Here is a 25,755-nt window from a genome sequence, read left to right as displayed (position 1 = left end):
AAGGTGCCTGCCTCCTTTGGAGGGGACATGTGGGAGAAATTCCAAAGAGATGCCTTCATGTTCTCAACCAAATCAAGCTCTTTACAGCTTAGTTTTAAAATAAATATTAAGTGTCACAGGTTTTTATGTAAAATAAACTCTCACATTATACATATGATTGTAATAGCTTGTACTATGTCCAAATAAACAGCAGGGACTGGATTATGACTTTTAAAAAGCTCTTGGCGATCTTCTGGTCAGGCTCAGTTTGTGCAGCTTCTCAGATGCATCCTCACTGATGAAATCATTTGCTGAGCCACGTGGGATTCAGATCTGGCTAGTCTTACTGCAGGAGGGATGGATGCAGATTATCCTCTCCCAGTGAAACCTTAGCAACACCCTCCTCCTCATCTTTGCTGGTCAAGGTTCTTGGGTTGCAAACCACCAGAAACCACCTCTGGTCAACTCACACTGAAAAGGGATTTATTGGCAAGATTTCAGGTAGTTCTGAGTTTATGAGAGGCTGGAGAATGGCACTTAGAACAGGGGCAGGAATTCAAGGAGGCTGAGTTCGCTGGAATCAGAGCCCAAATCAGGCCCTGGAATAGTCTGGGTAGGGTGTCACTGCTGTTGCCATCACTGGCAAGGACTGGACCCTGGGCGCCACCCTTGGCACAGCTGCCACTGCCATTCTTGCTGCAGTTTTTATTTTAAATGGCCCACTGCGTCTTTGTGTCACCTGCTGCAGATTCAATCAATCACCAAGTGACAGCATACAGGAGAACCTACTCCCCAAGAAGTCTTTGTATGCAGAACTGGTACTCACCTATGCATTGTCATTGTCACCTACTGTCATACTAGTTCTTAAAATATCAAAATAGCGTCCTACCACCCTGGGCCCATTCTCCTTCCAGCTTCTTACAATCCAACCACTGCATGTAGCACCTGGCACAGGGAGGGGCCTCCCAGAGAGTACTTTTGCTGCATCTACTGTGGTGGTGGACATTTGTGGCAAAATGATGGCTAGTATTTTGGATATTATCCCTGACCAGTGTCTACTTCAGATTAGTTTGTAAGTTAGAAGGGGCTGACACTTAGAAATCACTGTTATCTATATTGAGAAATATAAAATGACAAAGGGCTACCCACACATGACAGTGATTACTAATCACACATGAGGTGAGGCATCCTTTGTGTTTGGTTCATAGGACATTTCCATTCATCTCTTCTCCTGCCTAAGGATGCTCTTGTAGTAGGTACTTATTTGTAAAATTAACATGAATTAAACTAAACTATACAGAGGAAATTGGTAAATGAATTATAGAGTGTTAATACTGTGAAATATTATACAACCATTAAAGCAATGGATATAGTGACTGTAGAATGAAATATTTAATTTAAAAGTTAGAACACAAAACTGTCCAGACATTATGGTTACAACTATGTAAATCCTATTTATGCAAATAGATAGAGGTTAAAAGGACTGTAAAGGAATAAAAGTACTTTCTGTTAAGATAGCTCCATGATTGAATCAATAACATTTCTTCAATAATGTTTCAAAAATTGAATAAATAAAACCTTAACATAATAAAATTGGTTACTAAAATTATTTTTTAAATGAAAATGTTTGGATGCTACCACAACAGCCCTTTTGGTCCTGGGTAGCAAACTGATATATCACCAAACCACAGTTGGAAGCCACTGGGGCATTCAGAACACCGAAGGTTGTGCTCCTTGACTGAGAGAACAAATGTTTCCACCACTTAGAAAATGATCCAGGGGGCTGGTGAAGGTCACAGATAGTCTCAGGTGTACTGACAGTGACAGAGGCAAAACTACTGCTGAGTTGGGCTGCATAGGACTTAGAGTGATTTCCTTGTTGCCCTGAGCATTCTACTCGGTCAATTCCAAGGACAGTGAGCAAGGCAGCCACCCAGAAAGGAAACAAGTGCCTGTGTTGAAAAGGAAACTAAAGCATGTCTCCTTGTGCAGACCCTCAGACCATACCTTGACCTTCTTATTACAGAATTTATGAACCTGGGAGTTGGTTCCCTCTACATCGTTGCTTCTCACACTTTAAAGTTCATAAGGACCAGCTGGTGATCTTTTTAAAATTCAGAGTCTAATTCAGTTGGTGTAGAGTCAGAGTTTCTGCATTTTTAATGAGCTCCCAGCTGATGCCAGTGCTGCTGGTTTATGGACCACACTTGAAATAGTATCCTGAAGACTTGCCCTTCAGATGTGTTCAACTACACCTTACTATCCAGAATATGTGTAAGACCTGTGCTTTGAGCACCACAAAACGCTGCTGGGAGACATTAAAGAAGACCTGCCTAAAGGGAGAGATTGTCTAGTTTCATAAATTGGAAAACTCAACATTGTTAAAATGTTCATTTTCCCCAGATTAATCTATAGTTTCAACATGATCACAGTCAAAATTCCAGCAGTCTTTTGTTTTTGTTCTTGGTAGAAGTCGACAAGATGGTTCTAAACTTTATATGAAAATGCAAAGGACCTCAAAGAGCCCAAGCGATTTTGAAAAAGAATGAAGTTGAAAGACTCACACTCCCTGATTCTAGTAATTACTATAATGCTTTAGTAATCAAGACAGTGAGTTATTGGATAAAGACAGATCAGTGGAACAGAATGAGGTCCAGAAATAGACCCACATATATGTGACCAAATGCTAAATTGGGCTATGCTAAGCGAGAGAACCCAGGTACAGAAGGTTACATATACTATGGTACCAAATTCTAGACAAGAAGAAACTGTAGTGACAGAAGGCAGATCAGTGGTGACTGCAGACTGGGGATGAGACCATACTGACTGAGAGGGTTATCCATTTGAGTGTGAAGGGTAAGTGCAGTGCCTAAGGGCCTGGCCTTCCAAGTCAGGCTGTCTGGGTTCCTCTAGCAACTCTGCCACATTGGCAGGCAAGCTGTTCACCTCTCTGTGCCTTGGTTTCCTCGTCTGCATGAACTAATACAATGTTAGTGCTTACCTTGTAGGGTCATTGTGGGGATCAAGTGAATTAATATATTTAAAGCATCTAGAACATTTCCCTGTGCCTAATAAGCTATATTTATTGGCACTGCTGCTGCTGTTGTTGTTATTATTATTAACCTCCAATAATATTGTGACTTTACCTTTCCTCTAAAATTTGGTTCTTTCCTTCACCCTCTCCTTGACCCATGTGCACTCATGTAACTTGAGGGTTCTAATCAAATGTTAGAGTTGGACAAGATCTCGGATAGTATTGAAACCAATTATGAATGACAGAACTGAGGCCGAGGAGGCTGAGTGATATGCCCAACCAAGGTCATGTCAGTACGCAGCAGACCAAGAACCAGAATCCTGGCCAAGTTGACTCCTGGCTCAGCTCTGTTTTATCGAGGATGTATGTGTTGTTTTCATTTTCGATGTGAACCACAGGGATTTATCTTGACCCTGCCATTCATCGATTCCATTGTGTGGTGTTTGTTTTTCTGCAGAGCAGTTCAGAGCCCCAGTTGCAGAAGACTTATCCTGTCACCACCATGAGCTCTGGTGAGTCATTTAAAACCATTTTTCTCCTGGACAAATCTACAAAACTGGGCAGTTTACCCAGATTTCCTACTTACTCTGAAGGCCCCAACTGCATTTCTTTTCTTTTTTTTTTTTGAGACCTGGGTAAGTGCCAAAGCTTTGTCATAAATCGTCATCATCACTATCATCACATTTATTATTGAGGATTTATTATCTGCCATGCGACAGGAACTATGCTATACACTTTACATGCACATGTCCTAGTCTTTGTAACAGCTTCCTTTCCCTCTATTTTTAGCAACTTTATTGAGATATAATTAGCATACAATAAACTGTGGATATTTAAGTATACAGTTTGATAGATTTTGACATGTGTACACCTCAGTGGCATTTCTTAATCCCCGTGACTGCAGCAGAAGTAAACAGATTGACCATAATTGCCCCAGGGTGCAAACTAATCTAACGCTCCCTTCATCCAGGCTGGCAGAGAGGTTTGCTCACCCGTTTGCTATGCCCACGGTAGTAAAAATCAAGACCTAAACAAATGACCAGTTTTGACTATGTTGAATTTAGAGCTGGGTGGAAAGCATGGGCTAGGGAAGGCAGAGAAGAAAGCAAGGCCCTGCTCACTGTGCAGCCAAGAGCTGTCAGCTTTCCAGCCCAGAATTTGAGGCAGAGAAGTTTTCATCTGGAGATTAAGGCCTGTCTGCCTGAGCTACTGAGCCTGCCTGAGCTACTGAGCCTGTCTGGAGCCTCCCTACAACCTGTCAGCTGTGGGGGTGAAGGGAATGACCCAGGGGCTACCTCATTCAAAGGTGTCCTAATCCTGCATTATTTCCAGAGTGTTCCAGAGACCTCTGTGGATAAAAAACAAGTCTCCATTTATTTACCTACAGTGCCCTATTAGCCAGGTCCTAAACCGGGCAGGGCAGTGTGTGCTGAGGCCCAAGGAGGGCCCTGGGTGGTATAGCTCAGGGCCACAACTTGTCTTCCTCAGGTACCACTGTGTGACCTTGGGCCTGTGGTGGACCCTGACATACGGGTCACTGACTCACTGGGACTGTGAGGATTAAGTGAGGCCGTGCCCCCTAAGTACTGAGTACTATGCCCAAGGCTCAGCCAGTGTTCCATCCATGGGCTACCAGCTCCGATTTCCTCTTGCATGGAGAGGGCCTGGTCCCTGCCTTCGTGCTCTTGCTGTGCACAAAGAGGCTGCACACCTTTCCTCCCTCCAAGTGGCTCAGGAGCTCCGGCTTTGTAACTCATTTTTTGGTTTAACTTCTTGTTTTTGTTGTCATTTTTTTAAACTTTTGCCCTGCAGCCTAAAGTTATTTCTTTTAATATCAGAATTAGCCTAAACTGGCATTGCTACTTTCTCCTGGCAGAATAAGGGCAGAGGAAGTAGGAAGGGAGGGGCAGGCAGGAGGGCGAGGGAGTGGAAGGGCCCTTGGGACTTCTCCCAGCTTCTCCCTCCTGGGTGTGGTGCTAGAAGGAGGCTTTTCATAGCCAGAGTCCAAAAAGTCTGGACCCTCTGACCTGAAAATCCCACTCTTGGAAATTTCTGCATTAATTCCAAGGAAACAAAAACATCACCCACATGAAGGTGGGGAATCAGTAGGTTCATCATGTGTGTTTACTTGATGGAATATTATGCCACAATTAAAAATGATCACTGGGAAGAAGGTAGTTATGTAGAAAACATTTGTTTTAACTTCTGGTGGACAGAGCAGCGTAAAAATGATGCATTCTTTTTTTCCAAGTCAAGATTGGGCTTCCAGTCACCAAGGAAGGTGCTTCCCCTGCATTATCTCATTTCACTCTCCTGGCAAACCCACAGAGATGGGCGTGGCCCACCTCTCCCATTCTGTAGTTGGGGAAACTGAGGACCTGAGGGGTTAACAATTTGGGATCTCAGGTTAGTGTGCAGTGGAGCTGGGGCAAACCCAAGCTGTTGGACATCAGCACACTGTGCTGCAGAGTTTGAGACTAAAGGGATGGAATAATTTTTCAGAATTTCTTCAAGTTAGCTGCGTGTAATTAAAAGAAGAAAAAAATAACAGGAAAGACATGGGGCTGGACCTGATGGACACTCAGGCTGCCCCAATGCTCACTTGGGGAGACCCAAAGCAAAGTCTGCAGTCCCAGAAAAGAGACAGCCAAGAGGAATTACGGCAGGTCTGTGGGCAAGGGATAGTCAAAGGACAGATAGGGTGATGGAACCTGTGATTTTTTTTTTTACTTGGATTTCTGGCCTTTTTGCCAACACCCTCCTTTCATTCATCCAGTAATGGAGGTACAAGGGAGCCTTTGGCATCTGGGGGACCTGGCCTCCATTCAAAGGTGGATCAAAGGCAGAAAACAGGACAGAGCCTTTAGGGCCAGTGTTGGGAGGTCCGGGCTGCTGGTGGGAGGGCGGTGTCTGCATCTGGGAGCATCCAGGCTGGCCTGTCAGGTAGTTTGTGTCAGGAAGGCTGAATGTTAAGGGACTAGGTGGGGTGGCCTTGTCTTGGCCAAATGAGCTACTGGGGTTTGGGACAGGGCTTCAGTGCCAGTATTTGGGGAAATAGAATATATATCAACCAGATATAGTCTATAGAAAAAAAAAAAGAAAAAATATATATATAGTGTCCCAAAAAAATGTATACACACTTTAACAGCTGATAACTCACTTAATTTTTACTCCTTTTCAGGTTTAACTGATTTGAAATAATGGATAAAGCAAGACTAAGCTTTGAACAAAGAAAATTTATCTTAAAGTGCCACTAGATTTTTTTTATTTTATGGGAATACATAAAAGATAAAGTTTATGGTACAAAACCTGGCAACAGTTGACAAATTGAGGGCACACAAATACCGAATGAAATGATTCTTGATGTTTGCAATTCCATTGCTTCACGTTATCAGCAGTGCCTGGACCAGAACGGTCACCAGTTTGAAAACAGGCATTGCCAAAAAAAATTATTCATTTCTGTAGATTTTTTTAAATTTTGAAAATGAATTGTATGTTAATAAACACTGACTTTATAATCATTCAAAGTGTATATACATTTTGGGGGATACCCTGTATAATATAGAACATATCTGGTTTGTATTTAAGCTGTTTTTAATTTTTTTTAGAAAAGTGTTTATTTCAGTTGGGATGAACAAGATGAGAGGTAGATGGAGCAGACCAGAGTTCACATTCCGGCTCAGTGATCCAGAGCCTGCATTTTCTCTGAGCCTCAAGTTTTTTATTTATAAAACAGCAGTTCCAGCCCAGCCGGGCGTGGCTCACTGGTTGAGATCAACCTAGGATCCAGGAGATCACGGTTCAGTTCCTGGTCAGGGCACATGCCCAGGTTGCGGGCCTGATCCCTAGTCGGGGGAATGCAGGAGGCAGCCGATCAATGACTCTCTCATCATTGATGTTTCAACTCTCTCTCTCCCTCTCTCTGAAATCAATAAAGATATATATATATATATATTTTAAAAAGAAATAAAATAGCAGTTCCTACCACCTAGCTTCAGGGCCCTGGGTCTTAAGGGTAAAATGAGATGCTAATTGTGGGATGCTTAAGCATGGCTGCTCAGATGCAGACACATAGATTTTAAAAAGACATAGCTGTTATGAATGGTTGGCTCTTGGCTGTCGGGGGTCCCTCTGAGCACACTAGTTACATGTTCCTGGGTGGCAGGGCCTGCCCACCCACCCGTCCTCTCTTTCCTGCCTCCATCAATTCTGGGTGGGGCAAGGGTGAGCAACCAGGGCCTCAGTGTCTACAGTTAGCAGGACTCAGGTCTCAGCTGACAAGGAGAAGGTGACATTTGCCCGGAGGATGCATAGGATTTCCTCAGATAAGAAAAAGGGAGGAGGCATTCTCAAGCCAGAGCCTCCAAGAACCAGGCCCCCAGGTCTAAAAGTATCTGACATGTCCCAGGGGTTGTGAGAGGAGGTGGGCTTGTCAGGCAGGGGGAGAAGCAAAGTGCAGCTGGGAGAGGGCTGGGACCAGTGGTTGATGAGCCTCCAGCCGGGGTGGGGGGGGGGGCAGGCTTTGTCCTGTAGGTAACTGCTGACCATGGGAGCTTCTTTGTTTGCTTTTAATGATCAAGAAGGTCAGTTTTTTATTTATTTAAATATAACCAGGCAAAATACAGGTCATCCTGCTTATTGAAAAAGTATATTGCAAACAGTCATTGGTACATTTTGGGAAACTTGGAATACATTTTAAAGTAGAAGGATTTTAGCCCAGCTGGTGTGGCTCAGTGGTTGAGCACTGACCCATGAACCAGGAGATCACGGTTTGATTCCCCAGTAGGGCACATGCCCAGTTGCAGGCTTGATCTCCAGTACGGGGCATGTAGGAGGCAGCCAATCAATGACTCTCATCATTGATGTTTCTATCTCTCCCTCTCCCTTCCTCTCTCTGAAATCAATAAAAACATTTTAAGAAATAAAATAAGTAGAGGGATTTTAGAAAATCATTTTACATTATACTGTTTGGTGGTCATCTGTCCTGCACCCTGAGATTTTTTTTTACCAGGGCTATGGTTAGATCAGAGCCTAGAAAGCACTTTCCGATGCAGAGTGAGGGTCAGGGTAGAGAAGGGACAGAAAGGAGGCAGGGAGAACAGTCAGGAGGCCATGCTATTGCTGGGGCAATAACAAAAGAGCCTCAAGGGGACAGTGGGCTGGTGGGGAGTGACAGCATGGGTTTTATGGCAGCTGGACATGGGGTGGGAGTAAGGGGCATGTCAAAGGGCCTGCAGTTTCAATTGTCTGACAGCTCTCACTCTGGGTGCACAGGGATGCTGTGAGCTGTCCTTTGAACAGGTGGATAGGCCTTTGTCATACAGGAGATGCCATTTCGAGGGAATTAAGCAGATTTTTTAAAAATGTCAGAAACTAAGCCATAGCAAAGGCAGGAAAATTTACATCACCCACCGCATACTTCCATCCCCAAACAGCTTTGCCTTCTCTCCTGTTCAGACAATTCACAGTTCTCCGAATTCTCCCACAATGCCCAAGGGGACCCATCCCCAGGCCTGAGACAGCCTGCATGTCCCCAGCACCTTCCACTGGGCAGGACTCGATAAATGTTGGGGAGACCTTCTTACTAGCCTCGTGCTTTCTTCTTTCAGAATGTGATGTTGGCACTTCTAAAGCCGTGGTGAATGGGCTGGCACCAGGCAGCAATGGGCAGGACAAAGGTAAGACCTTTAGAGGGAAGCCCGGCTTGGTTTTGGGAAGCGTGTATAGAAGGAGCAGAGGATGTTGGGCCTGGACCACAGGCCCAGTGGGAATAGTCACTGGTCCTGTCAGGCCCAGAGCTGGAGACCAGCTTCCCGCACTGACTTTCTGAAACCGTGAACATGGTCTTGCATCTCAGGCGCCTGAGGCTGCTGCCTCTCACTGTGAGATGACTTATTAAAAACTGTCTCTAACTCATAGGATGTTTCAAATAACAGGTCAAGTGCACAGGCCGAGGTGCAGCTCAGGCCTGGTGTGTACTGTGTTTATCGGTCCAAAGTTTCCCTCACCCGGCATTTCCCCCTCACAGTCCCTGACCCTGAGGCAAGAGCCTAAATTGCTGAAATAAATTATTTCAGTGGCATTCGTTTCATGCACATCCTCTCATATTTTCAGTTTAAAAACTTTTTAGGATGAAAGATTTAAGTGTGAAATGAGTGATGGATAAGATCACCTTTGATGTTCTGAATGTCTCAACGTAGCCGCCCAAGTAGCCAGGCAGCAGGGCTTTCCGCATCGCTTCTGCAGGATGCAAGTCCCAGTCCTGCCACTCACAGCCATCTCAGGAGGTCCTTGGTCCTTATGGGTGTGAATTCCCGTCTCTAGAAAACATGATCTGTAGTGTTTATTCCTGTTTCAGATTCTGGGTGCCGGTGATTGTCTCTGTGCTCATCCCACTAAATTTTAGGGTACCAAGGACGGAGGGCAGAAGTCCTGTCATTGGGCATTTAGGTGATTTCAGAGAGTTTGACATATTTGGCCTTTGTCATTTTCATCTGGTTTAGCCAAGTATTCCTTTTGAGGCAAGGCCGAATGTACAGTCAGAAGGAAGAGCCAGAGAGAAAGGAAAGCAGAGAAAGCAGGAGGGACAGGGAGGGGGTGGGGGATGTTGGGGTTGGGGCGGCTGCCTCTGGCAGGAGGTGTCCTGCTGCCAGCCTGTCTCCTTGCCGCCCTGCCCGGTCCCTCTTCTCCACTCATGGTGTAGGGCCAGGTTCTCGGGGTCCTGGACAATCTCGGCTAACTTTTCCTCGGGACGTTGAAGGGCGGTGCCTGTGGAGTGGCTCCAGGGGAGGGTTTAATCATCCAGTGAGGAGCATGAGAGAGGATGGGACCCCGAAGCTTTTAAAACCTGTGGGGCCATCCCCACCATCCTGTGAATTCATCGAAAGAAGAGACTCAGGGATGTGGGGGGAGCTGCAGGTGGAGGTGGATCCTACTCTGTCTTCAGTAAGAAGCACCTTTGGTTGGAAAGAGGGGGCAGTTGCAACCAGCATGCTGTTGCGGTGGCCTGAGGAGGTCACTGAACCCAGTGCCAGGACAGCTGAGTTCTAGTCTCAACCTCTTCCTGTGAGAGCCGGGTGACTGAGCAGCTCTCTGAGCCTCTTGCTGGCCTTAAAGAGCAGTGAATAAATAGGAGTGCTGTGAAAGCAGGTTTGTGCCTCACCCACGCAGCCCTTGCGCGTCCCAGGCAGTTATCCCGGCTCTCTTAGAGCTCAGCTGGGGGTCAGGATCCTGGGCTGCGCACTTGGGTGCTGCCCAGAGTCTTGAACATGCACTTGGACACTTGGCAACCTCTTGCCCAGGAAAGGGTGGGTTTATGCAAGACCATCTGCTGCCCGACAGATGGGGGTTCTGATTCGCTTGGGGACAGAGAGCTGTGGTTGTCAGAGCAGACGCGGGACCCCAGAAGTTACCATTCTAGGGAAGCAGCTGTGGTGGCTGAAAGAACCAGGCAACTTACAAACTTGTCCCTTCCTTTCCTCCACTCACCTGGGGCCTAAGCCATAGCTCTTCTTCCTATAGCCCTGCCCCCAACACAGATACCCTAACATTCTTTCAGGGGCCCTTTGGACCCTGATTGCTCTCCCCTTCCTCTATTTGCCAGGCCATCTGCATCTCTAAATCTTGGCAAGTTCCTGGTGTGGCAGGAGGTACAGAGACACTGACCAACTGCATGCGAGTGCCGGAGGGAGGGAGGGTTCTGCTGTCTTGGCACAGAACTCCAAAGAGAGAAAGCAGGTTATTTCAAATCACTGCATCTACTGCTCTTTCTAGTGTCCTTTTCATGTGAGCAACTTCCTCCTATTGTCCCTGCCCAGTTCCTCAACTGCCTGAGTGTTTCTCAAATGTTCTTCCTGGAGGCACCATTTACCCTTTTGTGTTTGCAGCAACTGCCGACCCCTTACGTGCACGCTCTATTTCTGCTGTTAAAATAATTCCTGTGAAGACAGTGAAAAGCTCTTCAGGCTTAGTACTCCCTCCAGGTACCTCTCCTTGGGTTGGTTTCTTTTTTAATTGCTAGCCGATAGTGCATGGTGTTCCTTTCTCCTTTCCTTCTAACAAAGACTCAGAGACTTAATCCTTGCATGTTTAGGACCCATTCCCTCTCACATCCTCTGTTGGTTTCCTTTCTTCCTCTGTGTGTGTGTGTGTGTGTGTGTGTGTGTGTGTGTGTGCGCTTCTGTGAGCCTGCCAGTCTGGAGACAAACTGACAGATACCTTGGCCCCTTCCCCTCTTTAGGAGAAGGGTCAGTCCAGAAGCTAAACATTTACTCTGTGCAGGTCTGAGGTACATGGACTTCTTAGGCTCTCCCTAGAGGTTTCTAGCTCCCAGTACTTTGTTTAGAATTCCAGTTTCCTTGAGAATTAATGTGGCCACACAGGAACCTCTGAACTGGGCTGAACTTGAGGCAGCTGCCTTAGGTGCTACACTAGATGCACCGCTGTGGTTCTCGCAGCGCCGTTTCCTGAGCACTCCCTCCCCACCCCCAACTGCACCTGCCGTCACTTCCTGCCTCTTCTCTCCAAGAAGGGGTCCAGTTCAGATGTCAGCTCCAGCTCACTGCTTCCTTCCTACAAAGCAGGACAAGTGAGGCCTGGGTGGCTCTTCATCCCAGTGGTGCTTTTAGGAGGCGGGCAAACCTCGCTGTGTGCCCAAGAACCTGTGGCTGGATTTATCAGTTTGCCCCTCACCCTATTGAAAAGCCCATGAATCAGTTTTCCAGCAGTTTGGTGACATCAGTCACTTACCCTCTTGATAGGGTTGGACAAGTCAGCTTCTCTGCAAGGCTGCTGCCCGCTATGCCAGACATGGTGTTTGTGTGCTTTGCTGTCAGTGGAAGAGGTGCCAGTGGGGCAGATCTGTCCCCTCCTGTAATACCAGCGGCTACTCTGTCTGAGTTGTCAGGAAGGGGGCTGCTGGAGTGGACAGAAGGAGAAACAGGCTCTCCTCTATGCCTGGCACAGGCATGGGGATGAGTTGGACATTCGAGCCCACATCCTGTCCAATGCCCACCTTAAACTTGACCCCATAATCCCAGGCTTGACGGTTTTAGGTCAGAGATCCTGGCTGTGCTGTAAGCAATTTGAAAAAAAATGAACTGTGGAATTCAGTTCAGCTCAGCCGCACAGAAAGACCACGGAGCACATGTGCCTCCTAGGACTGTGTGCTCTGCATCGGCTTCTGCCTCCCGTGCTGACTCTCCTGGAGGACGAGCTGCCAGCTCTTTTGAAGCCTGTTTTGAAACGCTTCTCAGTGGAATTCTGAAAGATGACCTGGGTCTGTTATTAGGCCATTGTCAACTGCAGGAGAGGTCAGGACCCAGCGACGGCTCAGCTGGGGGTGCAGCGCACACTGTTCATGGCAGGGTTCAGCGTTTCTGGTCGTTTCCTTTGGTGTGAATTTTCTTCATTAAGTCTGGAATGTGAGGCTCTCTCACCCATGGTCTTTCTCCCCAGGCAGCAGATCCTGTCTCATCTTTTCAGGGGTCCTGACTTGCTGATACAGATTTTCTTTTCCTTTTTCCATTGGAGAAGTGATTCTCTGCCGAAAACCACCTAATTCCTGATGTTGCCAGCTTGAGCTTCTATCAGATGGATGGTCTGGGAGCTTGAGAAATCTTTCATAAACTCTTCCTTGGACTGTGCCTTACTAATTGGTCAGATGCCCGTTCACCAACCTAAACTTCATTTAATAAAAGGAATAAACCTGCTTTCATTTTGAAATGTTTTCAGCTGATAGTGTAACTCATACATTTACTCCATTTCCCCCTAACCTCATGACGGGTGGTAAACCTTGGAAAATGGGGTTCGTTCCTCTCCATCACCCACAAATTGATTTTCATTGACCATGAGACTGTGTGGCTGAGGCAGGTTCATCTCATTCCCCTCGTAACAAGTTGTTGGCTGACTGTTGCTTAATCCTTTAGGAGCCTTGGCTTCAGTGCTTTTTCTTGGGTCTTTCCTTTTCAGACATGGATCCCACAAAAGTGTGCACTGGGAAGGGAGCCGTGACTCTCCGGGCCTCGTCCTCCTACAGGGATACCCCAGGCAGTAGCCCTGCGAGCCCTCAGGAAACCCCGCAACACGAAAGCAAACCAGGTGAGCTTCCCCTGCAACCAGGGGCAGGTGTTCAAGCCACCTGGGAATGGCATGGATTCATCAGCGCTTCCTGATTCTCCCAGGGCCCCTGGGTCAGCCAGCAACTTGTCCCATCTGTCATGGGTGGTGATCAGTGCCGTGAACTGACAGGTACTCTTGCTTCCAGCAAAGGCACAGCAACCACCACTTGATTTTAGCTTTTGACTGGACAGATGAGCAGAAACCCTGTTACGGAGCTGGTGGCTTTGCACATTGCACTAGTGAGGACAGAGGTGGCTTGGGGGCATGGGGAGGCAGTGGTGAGATGGGCTAGTGGTTAGGTGTCTCTGAGGGCTTGGCTGTGACTGGCCAGGCAGGGCTGGGGCTGGGAGGAAGCTAGGGGCACTGAGAAGTTCAGGCAGCTGACCCACCTGGCTCCCAAGAATGTAGAGGTGAGTCAGGGCTCAGGCCTGGAGGGTGACCTGGCAGCTGAGGGAGCAGGATCAAAAGAGCAATTCTAAGGCCAATGCAAACTAGCAGCAAAGGAGACAAAAGAAGCCCGTCTGAAGCCCGACTTCCCACCCCAGCCCGTCACTCGGGAAGCCTGGGTGCCCAGAGCATGGTGCTGAGGTTTAGACCTGGGACTTTGGAACCTGATAGATCTGTGTTCAAGTCCTTCACCACCTGTTGGCTGTGCAGCCTTGGACGTGATATTTAGTCTCTCGACCCTAGTAATCACATCGGTAGAATGGGGTTGATGACTGCACCTGCCTCCTAGCATTATTGTGAGGATGAAATACCGAAGGTGTTTTGCACCACACCTGGTGGCATGGAATGAGTACATTTGTTGCAACAGGAGAGTGAGGCGTGGGCCCCTAGTCCACAACCTTGTGTAAGTCACACCTTTGAAACATGTATGAAGTCTGAGGGACTTGGGCAAGATGGTTTCCAAGCCATTCTAGTTCTAAAATGCTTTGTAACCTTGGGAAGACGTGATTATTTTGGCCTCTCTGGAGAGGGATCTCCACAGCCCAAGTGTCCCAGGAGTTGAGAAATGCTGACTTGGAGGTTCCACAGGCACGTTAGTGCAGGGTGGGACAGACCTTCTCCACTCTGGGCAGTGAGTGGTTCTCACACTTGAGTTGCATCAGATCACCTGGAGTAAAAACACCGGTTCCTGGGCCCCCAGGTCAGAGCTTTAGAACTTCTGATTCCCACTTGTAGGTCTGGGATGGGGTCCGCGGTTTTGCATTTCTGACAGGTTCCCAGGTCATGCTGATACTGCGGGTCCAAGGACCACATTTGAGAGCTACTGCTATAGAGGATGGGAGTTTCTTCCTTAAAGGAAGGAATTAAAGGGAGAAAAGGAATTGGAATAACAACTATTCCCTTGGGACCAGAGAGGAAAGGAAGTGGGACATGAAAACTCTTTGCTACAGTGGGGAGCAGTGTGTGGTGATAAGATGGAATTATGTACGGTGGAAATGGTCAGTGCCCAGCATCCTGGAAACTGACTTTCTGTCCCAGCCACCTGGAGCAGGTACCAAGGCAGATGTCCAAGGTTGAGGCCAGGCTGGGGTTTGAGCTTCTTTCTCCCCCAGCTCAGGGAACACACAAGTGGCCTCCAGCACTAAGACTCGAAGGTAGCTTCTTGGCCCTAGATTCTTGAACCCACACCTGACTCTTGCCCCACTGCGGTTTGTCACTCATATCCTGGAAAGGTGGGGCCAGGAAATGAAGGCAAAATAATTTCTTCTTAAAACAAGTCTCATCCAGCCTCTTCAGGCCTAACTGGGAATATCCAGCTCCCAATCTGGAAGATGTATGGGGAAGAGAGAATCCCAAGTGATGGTGAAAGAGAAAAACCATCCTACAGCCCAGTGGCCCAGTAAAGTGACCTATCAACCGCCTGGCCCTTTCTCGGGGCGGAATGAGAGGTGACTGAGAGGAGAGGGAGCCTGAGCTCCCCCTGCTGGTTATAGTGGGGCACTATCAGAATGCAAACGATGCTCCATCCCACCGCCCGTAGGCTTGCACTACAGCACTGTGCAGTTATTGGAGGCACTTTAGGAAGCTCTATCTAGTCTTCAAATAATTCTGTGTCTTATAAATTTATAACAGCTAATTTGGGCGATAAAAGATCATGTTTTAACATGCAAATACTCTGACAAATTAGGGATAGCCTTCAGTCATTCACAATTTACAGTAAATTAATCTTAGTAGATTATTTTCATCCTAGTAAGTTGAAATCACAGAATCCAAATTATTCATTCAGCAGCATCTCTGTGCCAGGCACTAAGTGAGTCACTGGAATCGTGATGAGAAATGGGGAGAAGGCAGGAAAAGGGAGAGTAATTCTGGGTGCACTGGGTGAGGACAGAAGGCAGCTTGTGGCAACAGGAGAGTCAGGCGTGGGCCCCTAGTCCACTACCGGGCTTCCTGACCGTGGTTAAGCCACGCCTTTTAAGCACACATGAAGTATGAGGGACTTGGGTAAGATGGTTTCCAAGCCACTCTAGTTCCAAAATGCTCTGTAACCTTGGCAAGTTTGGGAATTGAGCTGACACAAACTGAATTCCAGTCACTGGGGACAAATCCAGGATTATGCACTAGAGCAGCTTGGGTGGAAAGGAACAAGCTTGGTTTAAGTAGAGGGGAAAAGCCCCATACTGATTAAGAGTAAACAACAGGCTGGAACGAGTTGACACTGGGGGTGAGGTTAAAAGGATGTGACTCTAGAGGTAGGACCCTCAGGACTCAGGAAGTTGTCTTTGTACGCTCTGCTCATTGACCAGCATTCTGCTGGCTCTTGACTCTGGCTCCCTCATGCTCTCAGCCCTTCCTGCTCCCTCCATCTGGGCCTCTGGATGACAACTTGCTGACCTACACCAGTCTCCAGTCCTGTCCTGGTCCTGGGAGCCCCTGGGCCTAGACCTGCCTCAGGAAAACAGTTTTCAGCAATATTTTCAGGGAGCATGCCCAGCCTGGACTGGGAGCCCAAGTATGAGGCAGTGAGTGCCTCTTGCCAAGGATTGGGAGTGCTTTTTCTACTCCCAATGTCTTCACAGATAGCTGATGTCAAATAGCGTCCAGCTCCTTCCCTTATCACTAGGGCCAGCATCTGTCCCCCAGCTGCTCTGTCTGCAAACCCACCCCCACCCTGTGCCTTGCCCCTGCCTTTACCACCTTCTTCCATTCCTACAGGTCTCCAAGTTGCTGATCATTTGCCTATATTGGAAGCTCTAGTCTCCCACACTGCCTGGCACCTGCATACTGATCTCTTTCCTTAAATTGCCCTTTGACACCCACATTTCAGAGACACCCCCTATTTCCAGTCCTTGTTCCAACTCTCTCATCCATCAAGGCTCAGCTCCGCCACTTTACCATCTTTGGGATATGAGCAAATTACTCAACCTTAGAGAGCTTCAATTTTCTCATTTGTAAAATGGGAGTGATCTTAATAGAGTTGAGATTCAGTGAGCTCTTTCATATCGACACAACACAGAGCCAGGCATAAGCAGCGGTTCTTTAATGGCAACCATTCTGGTTACTGCAGACCAGGAGGCCCCTTAAAGACTTTCAGTAATTGCAGTTAGAGGCCATGAGGGCTGGGCCTAGCATGGTGGCAGCAGGACTGAACAGAGGGGCCAAGGGTAAGTGGATTTGGAAGAGTGAAGGGGCAGGGTATTTAAGGAGCACCGAGGGGAAGAGCTCTGTGCTGGCCAAGAGAATGACAGTGGCACTCATGGAGATGGTGGGTTCATGCAGGAAGTTGAAGAAGTGTTGCAGTCTCTTTTTTTGACATGTTGAGTTTCTTGGCAAGGAAAGGACTTCTAGGCAGAAGTTTCTAATAGGCGTTTGGAAATTTGGAGTCCAGCTATGGATCTGGGAGCCATCTGTGTCCAAAGGACCATGGAGAGGATGGAGATTCTCTGAGGCTCATGGCAAACGGAGCCTTTGGAGTTGCCCAATTTAAACCCATTGTCCAGACTCCTGCTCTCAAGTGGTAACCTGACTCTGGATCCCTGACCTTGGCTTCCTGACCAGCCTCCTAATCATTGAACGTGGACCTTGGTTTTTGGATCAGAACCATCTGGAGAGAACTGCAGTAATCTTAGCAGGAGAGGCATTACCTTATCCCTGCTTCCTGTACCATTGCCTGGCCAGTCTTGGTGTTGGCCCTGTTGGTTCAGAGTGACTCCACCCACGTCCCCAGAGGAGACAGGGGGCCTGAACTGGTGGTGGGTGTGAGACCAAGCTTCCTGTCTGGTGTAGCCTGAAGACCATCAATCCCTGTTTTTTGACTCAAAACCCAAAATCCAGTTCACATCTTACATTTTGTTAATTCTGTGCCAGTTGGCTTAACTCCTTTTGCCTGGTTCTTGAGGACCAAGTTAGCTTTGCACAAAAGGTTCTTGGGCCTGCAATCAACTCATTTCCTCTAGTTTGATCCTCACATTTGCTCTCCAGAAATGGCAGGAGCAGAAAGATGTCATGAGAAAGTTAACATTGAAGCAATTAAGGACACTTCCTGCCCCCATTAACTCAGAGTCCTTTCAGTGAGCACATGTATAAGAATCAAGGCCAACTGAGAGATGGAGGGAAAGTCCCCATAAGAGAACACCCTCACTTCTGACATCAATCCAAGTTCAGGGGCTCCCCAAAACCATCCTCGGGTTTGATCTTTACTAGGAGGACTCAGAACTCATTGAAAAGCTCGTGGTTGTGGTTTATTACAGACTAAAGTCAGCCAGGAGAAGAAACGTGGAGTTTCCTCTCCTGTGGCCTCAGGACCTGTCGTTCCCGGCACTGAGGTGTTACAGTATGCTCAGATGTTGCATCCAGGCTGTGCACCTGAGCCACTGTGTCCAGAGTTTTTCTTTTCTTTTTTTTAAAATATATCTTTTTTATTGATTTCAGAGAGAGGAAGGGAGAGGGAGAGAGATGGAAACATCAATGATGAGAGAGTCATTGATCGAGCCCACAACCCAGGCATGTGCCCTGACCAGGAATCGAACCTCGATCGCCTGGATCCTAGGTCGACGCTCAACCGCTGAGCCACACCTGGCCGGGCCAGAGTTTTTCTTGAGACTCTCTTACATAGGCATTGCCCATGTGGCTGATCCCTGAAATCATATTATTAGAGTGGCACAGAGACACTCCTATCAGTCCGACATTCCAGGGGCTTAAAGAATAAGTCCCAGAAGCCAGAGGGCAAAGCCAGGCATCTTTACCACACAACATGAATAAGAAGTAAACATAAAAAAAGAGTTTAAAACACTCCTAGAGCCACTTTTAACACCTCTCATCTGTTGGACACTCTACCAGGACATATCAGATCTCTCAGAGAAAGTTATCCTAAGATTCCAAGAATTGATCAGCAAAAACAATTTAGAACAGACCAAAGTGAAATTAGCATGGAGTGAGATACAAGAAAATATCAGGAGGCTATGGCCACAGGCCAAAAAAAATTGTAAAGGACAGATGGAGGAAAAGATAAGGCAAAATAAATTATACTTCTCGTGGGAAGGCTCGGATCTCTTCAGGGCTACAGAACCTACCTAAGATCCAACTTTCCAACATTTGTTGAAAGGAGCATTTTGACAGTATCCTGAACCAGAAATTTATATTTGATGGTTATATATATAAAAGTTCACATGCTGTACTCAGGCACATAATGGTCCTGGCTGCTACCAGCCTTCTAGGTTCAGAAGGCTGGGTAACAGATGAAGGCTGATAAACCGTCAGAAACACAGCTCTCCTTTAAAGGAAGAGAGGAGAGGAGTGCTCAGAGAGGTCCTGGGAACTGCCTTCTGGGGGGCAGGAGAAGGGGAACAATTTTAATGACTTGGAATTAGAAGAAAAAGTGGGTTGATCCCCAAGGATATTATGTTCTTGGAGCTATTTATCAAATGGCAGAAGTCAGCAACTCATTTATTTCTACGTCTGGACAAATTTTTTTTCCTTATGCTTCGGATTCCTAGTTTACTGAGCACATACTTTGTGCCAGACATTTCCATTTGATCCTCATGACTCAAAAGAGGTAGGTAATATCTCTCTCACAAACGAGGCTGTCCTTTGCTGCGAGATATGCAGTTTGCGAGATAGTTAGGACTCAGACTTGGCAGTCTAATGCCAACACGAGAGTCCCTTTATGATGCCCAGACCTTTGGAGGGACAGACTCTTCTCAGTTTTCCACGACATAATCTGTTTGCCGGTGTCACCTGAGTAGAACCAACCCAACTGAGAACCAAAGAGGGAGCAAAATGAGGTGCCCCCAAATCCATATTTTAGTGGACTTGTAAATCTAATAAATTTGATAGAATGACAAAGGTGGACTAGAAGTAACATAGAAAGGAAGATGGGGCAGTAAATGTGATAGGTGCGGGGAGCGGGGAGAGCCATTGTCACATGTCACCTGGTGTTTCAGGACCTGTTAGGTGTGAGGCAGTCTCTGGGCCGGGGTTCTGGATGGATGCAACAGAGAGCTGAAAACGGTCACCTTGAGGCTGCTTCAGAAACCTAATCTCTGGATCTCCAGCAACCCTGCAAGGTGTACATGGAGTAAGGATTTTGTTTTACAAATGACGAGAGTGAAGTTCAGAGTGATTGACAGCTTGCCCTTGCTAATACATTGTAGTAATATGAGTAAAATTCAAGTCCTTTAAATTTCCCAGTTTCTGTGGTTGGGAAGAGAAGACAGATACCTGTGAATTGTCCATGAGGGAGGAGCAGGAATGTAACAGCAACCTGCTGAAGGAATGCACAACTGAAACATGTAAAAACCCTGCCTAGAGGGGGGCGGAAATGAGCAAAAGTGGATACAGTTAGTTTTCCAGAATAAAGATGTTTTTAAGTATTTCTTGTATCAGTGGTTCTCAAAGTGTGGGCTATGGACCATCAGCCTTAGCATCCCCTGGGAACGTGTTAGACATGTACATTTTCAGACCCAGCCTTCCATCCCTGAGTCAGAAGCTCTGGGGGTGGGTCCAGCAGCCTGTCTTCAAAAGCCTTCCCTGTGATTGGCACCTTGCGGTTCCCACCACGTCCCTGAGATGTAGGTGCTACTCTGTGGCTGATGGTGCGGTTGCTGGCTGCAGAGAGTAGACGGAGCGCTGTGCTTCATTCTGAAGCCCCGGGCTGACTGCCTCCTGGCTGTGTGCTCTGGGCTAGTCAGTTGGCCTTTCTGTTTCTTCAGCCATGAAGGAGAGCAGTTACCTGTGTCACAGACTCATGTGCACTAAATTAAATACTAAACAGGAGCAAAAGTGACTAACAGTGTCTGGCACTTAGAAAGGTGTGCAGTAAATGTGTGTAAATCTCAGCTTGACATGTGGAAAGCCCATCTCTAGTCCTTGAGGGACACAGGTTGAAATAGAGCCTCGGACTGCGAAGGCTGCTGTCTTATCCCCTCTTTTCTCTATTTGAGTAAGACAAGAGTAGGTACCCAGGGACAAGAAGGAAGTTAAGGGATTGGCTAGATCAGGGGTTGGCAAACTATGACCCATGGGCCAGATGTGGCTGTAACTGTTTTTGTACAGCCCATGAGCTACAAATGATTTTTATATTTTTAAACGGTTGAAAGAAAAATCAAAACAATATTATACACCACATGAAAATGGTATGAAATTCAAATTTGTGCCTATAAACAAAGGTGTATTGGAGCATAGCCACAGTCATTCATGTACACGTCACCTATGTCGGCCGCAGCAGAATTGAGTAGTTGCCACTGAGACCGTATGGCCCGCAGAGCCTAAAATATTTACTGTGTGGCCTGTTCTAGAAAAAGCTTGCCAACCGCTGGGCTAGATGGAGGGTAGAGGAGAGAGACAGAGGTGATGCAGAAGATGGTAAGAGCAGGCACACACTGAGCACTGCCGGGCACGGGCTCAGCATGTCTCATGCCTTACATCGTTTAATTGGTGAAACAACACTTAGGAAGGCGTATCATTATCCCCATTCTCAGGGGAAACTGAAGCTTATAACTTGCCCAGGGACACAAAGCCGGCAGCTGGTGGAGCCAGGATTCGAATTGAGTTCCAGCTTCCTTCCCAGCTGAGCTCAGGATCATTGTGCCCTGTTGCCTCGTGGTGTTAAGTGGGACAAGTTAGGAGAGGTTTAGGGTCTCTGCCATGCACCGGGTGGTGGCTGGGAGGGCAGGGTGATAGCGGCTGAAGGGAGACAAGGGTGCCTTGTGGTGTGATGAAAACTCAGAAAGGGTGATGAGATTTTTAAGCGTTTATGTGGCTCATTGAACAGAGAGAGGAAAAGCAACAGGGAGAAAAGTCCTTACTACAGCAGATACCTCTGGGCTTAAAGCACGTCGTGCCCCTAGCCCGGCACCAGCAGCCACGGGGAAAGTGCTCATGTGCTTCTGCCTCTGCTGGGCCTGTGGATCAGTCCGGCCGGCTAATGAGGAGGGTCACCCTGCCCACGGCCGGCGTGAAGGGGGGCCTGCGCCAGTGAGTGGGGCCTGGACAGTAGAGTTCTGTTGCCTTTCAGTCTGTAAAATAAGAATGTCAAGGAACAATTGTTTCTTCATCGCCGTGAATGTGAGCCTTGTGCTTGCAAAGGTCAGCGCCTGGGAGCACATCATGGCTTGGAGTGGGTTCCTATGGTGATTAGGCCGCCGTGACTGAGGGCATTCTGTGTCAGGCCGTGGGGCGCTGGGCTTTCGCCCTTCTGTGGGGCGCATGCTCGTTTCCTGCAAGTGTAACCATTTCTGCCCCCCCCATCCCCCGTTTTTTTCTCGTTTTCATTCTTTCTGCAACACACGTAGTTCTGGAATCAGACTTCCGCAGCAGGTACGGTTTTTCTTGACTCTCCCTGTCCCTGCCTTCCACCAGGGACCCTTCAGCCAGAGGGGAGCCAGGGAGCGTTCCCTGCGAGTGAGGGTTTTTTGTTTTCTTTTTCCATCTCAGATGAGTGGAGGCTTTCTTCCAACGCTGATGCCAATGGAAACGCCCAACCTTCTTCCCTCGCTGCCAAGGGCTACAGAAGCGTGCATCCCAACCTTCCTTCCGACAAGCCCCAGGTAGGCATGTGCCTAGGGCGGGGTGGGCACTGGTGTGTGGTACCTGTTCGGAAGTCTTTTAGCTTTAGTTTGTACTTCCCAGTTTGTTCTGCTGGATAATGAGCTGGGTTCAGAGTTGGGTTGTTGGCCTACTCTGGAGAAACTCAACAGGGACCAAGTTAGGGAGAGTTGGCATTGAGGGGAACAGAGGCTTGGGATACAGCTGGTCTGTACCAGGGTATTGGAAGTATAGGCCCAATGTTTTATAGTTTTAAAGTGTGTTTAGGAATGTTCTGGAACAGGGAATCCATTTGGCCATGGATAGTGGGGAAAAATTCTGAGCCTGTTTGTTAAAAACTCTTTAGAGAGTAATAGTCAAGACAAGGGTGCACTCATGTGTTTATCCCATTAACTGGCTGCAGGTGGGGCTGTAAGAGTTCCAGCAACTCTATCTTTTCAGATTAAGATCAGGTAGCTGTGGCCAGACCTCATCCTGTGGCCCAGGAGCAGGCAGCTGGAAGTCAGAATGGCAGTGCAGTAGAGCTTAAACCACCCCCCTACCCTACAAAAGAAAATCCCCAAGGTGTACAACTTGAGGAGGGATCATTTTGCTTAAGTTTTCACCCTAGATTGTTTTCCTGATCTTTCTTCCCTCCCCTCCCTGTGGCTACTTTGCCATTTTGGTGAAAGGAATAGACCCTGTTGTAATTCAGGCAGTCCGTGGAGAGTGCTTTTACACAGAGGAGCCACATCCATGCAACAGAACAGTTCTTTCTTTTAAAGGAAGCTGTGCTGCCCAAAACATGTTGCAGAAATGTGTTCCTGAGCCTGCCTCTGTCAGGGTGCTCCCAGAACCCACATGGAACCAGGGAATTCTGCATTTCCTTCCTGGTTCCCACACTCCTTCTCCAATGACCCTCTGGTTCCTGTTCCTCAGGACATAAAATTGCACTGTCCCCTGAAATGAAACCGAGCCGAAGATGATGTCCTCCTTCCTCTCTGCAGACCCCTGTCTCCCCAGGCTTAGAGCTGGTTGCTTAAGTGTCTGCCTTGTGTGCTGAGCAGCACCACTAAGCCTTTGTGCCCCCACCATGGCTTGCCTCTCTGGGATTTGGCCATATGCACCCAGGACCCCTGGTTAGAACCAGGAGCTGCGAATGCACCCCCTGAAGTCTTCCTTAGACATGGGATTTGGGAGGGCAGTTGTCCAGTAAATTACTTGCCATCGTTTTCCCTTTCTAAGACCTTCCCCAGTGTATAAGTGTGCTGCCTGTGACAAACAGGCTTCCTTCTCAGCTATCTCAAGAATGGATACAGCCCGACTGGTGTGGCTTAATGGTTGAGTGTCAACCCGTGAACCTGGAGGTCATAGTTCGATTCCTGGTCAAGGCACATGCCCTGATTTCAGGCTCAATCCCCAGTAGGCGGCATGCAGGAGGCAGCCGACCAGTGATTCTCTCTCATCATTGATGTTTCTATCCCTCTCTCCCTCTCCCTTCCTCTTTCAGAAATCAATAAAAACATATTTTTTAAAAAGTGTTTAAAAAAAGAATGGTTACAGTCGATTCGGTCCAGGTTAAGAAACAGGGCTCATCCATTGAAGGCAAACAAGAAAGTGTGTCCTGGTCCCCTCTCAGCGACTTAGCTCAAGGGTAGCTTCCTCCGTCCTTTTAGCTTCTTCAACAGCTCTTCAAAAGAGATGATTTTAAAAGCATGTGCGGGAAACAAACATTACTTTAAACACGTTCATTTACCACAGCTTTACTGGCCACTTGTGTTCAGATCACTGTTAAACATTGCCCTCGAGGAGTCTGTAAGCTTTATAGATGTTACATCCTGTAACATCCCCTATGAACAGCATAGTTTCTTAGTCTGACACTGTCCAAAACTTTTCTTTTTATGGGGTGTCTTAAATGGAGCCTGGTAAATACTGCTATAGCGGTTTAATGCTGTTTATTCAGTGTAATGTTGCTTGTCCAAATTTCAAGAACCTTCAGGTCTTGCACTACCTCTTGAATTTGCTGGATGCAAAATGACTTCTTGTCTATATAACCTATAGAGCTGCAAGTATACACTGGCTTAGAGCAAGCCAAGGTGGGCTGGGCTGGGGACTCCCCTGGCTTGGTATCAGCTGAAGAGAGCTCTCATATCCCTGTAGATCCAGCATCTCCTCAGAAGGACTGAATTGGGGTCCAAGAGCCTAAGGCAGGGGGGAGCCTGTCCCTTATGTTCTCCTGCCAGGTTCGGCCTGCTGCCCTGCTCCCCTTACCCCCAGTGACGGAGCCAGGCTGCCCTTTCTCTGATAGCATCATCATGTTGGTGTCCCCGGTGGAGATGGGGATTGGTACTTTCTAGAACCACATAAACTAGGAGCATATCGGATTCTTCTGAGCAGCCCCATCTTTTCACTGCCTCCCCTTCTAATAAGAGAAATGAGATTTCATTAGTAGCCTGCTGGGAGGATGCAAACCGCCTGTGGTTCCTACAGTGTTTACAATGAAACAGAAAGCAGCTCCTTCCATGTAAAGGGACTGTGCCTGTCCCCTCCTTCTTTAGGGCTAAAAGCAGCCCCAGAACAGGAAGGCCTTTGGCTCTGAGTGCATTGTCAACACTGGGGAAGTGTCCTCCGTGGGGTCAGAGCCCTGGGAAGCTCACGCCTGATGTCATGCAGCTGTGGCACCGTATATGGCCAGAGCCAAATTAGGTTAAAAACTCATTGCAATGGATTTCTATCTTTGGACAAGAAGGAATCACACGTGGAATACTTGAGCTCAAAGTAAAAGTAAATCTGAGCCTAATTCAAAATTGTCTTTTACTTACTTCCCTGACAACCATTATCAACTTACCCCACAGTCCCTCTGGTGGGAGTTAGTTCAAGGGTTTTGTTTCTAAAGAGCATCACTTAGTCTATAAACATGCCCCAACCTCCAGCCTGCATTCACTGGAACCAAGTGTGTACATCTGGAAGGTTTGCTCCTGGTAACTACTGACAAGGGGCTGCTCATTTTGTCTTTTTGGCCTCTACATATGGGCTCATTCCACCGGCACTGTCATGGGCATCCTGTCGAAGAGAGAGGCACCAGGTTACCCTAAGATACCCTAAGATACCCAAATAGTCTCTTCTCCATCCAGGTTATAAGAAAACTGAATTTGTTAAGGGATAGGTCGTTTACTGTTTCTGGGTTGCTTTTCTAATCCAGGCTCATAAAATTTTTTTTATTTCTCACCTATTTACCCTTGCTAGCATTCCTTAACCCTTTGCAGCTGCACACCACAATAAATAAAAAGAAAATGAAAAACCAGCTCAAAATAGGCTCATACCCTTGCACTCTCCCAGTTTTTGGTCACAACCCATTTACTAGATATTGACCAAACTCTAATACATCTTATCTTACCCGTGCCACTTAGAGGAAGGGTCTGGTTTTCTTCTAGTGTTGGCTATCTTTAAAAATAGGGGCCAGTGAAGAACACCTAGGTATCTTAGCTGGGGCTACTGTAACAACACCATAGTTAGGTGGCTTAAACAACAGACATTTATTTCTCACAGTTCTGGAGGCTGCGTGGTCCAAGATCAAGGTACTGGCCTATTTGATTCCTGGTTTGGGCTCTTCCTGGCTCTTAGGTAGCCGCCTTCTCACCGTGCCCTCATGG

At 47.4% G+C, this 25,755-nt stretch overlaps 1 protein-coding gene across 15 annotated transcripts in view; it reads left to right on the top strand.

The window, feature by feature from the left end:
* SORBS1 (sorbin and SH3 domain containing 1) overlaps window positions 1–25,755 on the top strand; it is a 202,483-nt gene that overhangs the window by 91,765 nt on the left and 84,963 nt on the right. For 7 of the 15 annotated variants that reach the window (XM_087824465.1, XM_016219883.2, XM_016219886.2 and 4 more), the window contains 5 exons: window positions 3,476–3,525; window positions 8,623–8,691; window positions 10,900–10,995; window positions 12,983–13,111; window positions 22,013–22,125. In XM_087824465.1, the coding sequence (XP_087680591.1) occupies window positions 3,476–3,525; window positions 8,623–8,691; window positions 10,900–10,995; window positions 12,983–13,111; window positions 22,013–22,125 (457 nt within the window). Of the gene's footprint in view, window positions 1–3,470; window positions 3,526–8,622; window positions 8,692–10,899; window positions 10,996–12,982; window positions 13,112–22,012; window positions 22,126–25,755 lie in introns of all 15 variants that reach the window. The other 8 variants (XM_087824463.1, XM_016219888.2, XM_016219890.2 and 5 more) reach the window with 2 other exon arrangements.

Source organism: Miniopterus natalensis, chromosome 14 (assembly GCF_054644295.1).
Source record: "Miniopterus natalensis isolate mMinNat1 chromosome 14, mMinNat1.hap1, whole genome shotgun sequence".
Classification (NCBI taxonomy): domain Eukaryota; kingdom Metazoa; phylum Chordata; class Mammalia; order Chiroptera; family Miniopteridae; genus Miniopterus; species Miniopterus natalensis.
This window is presented reverse-complemented; position numbering and strand designations above follow the sequence as displayed.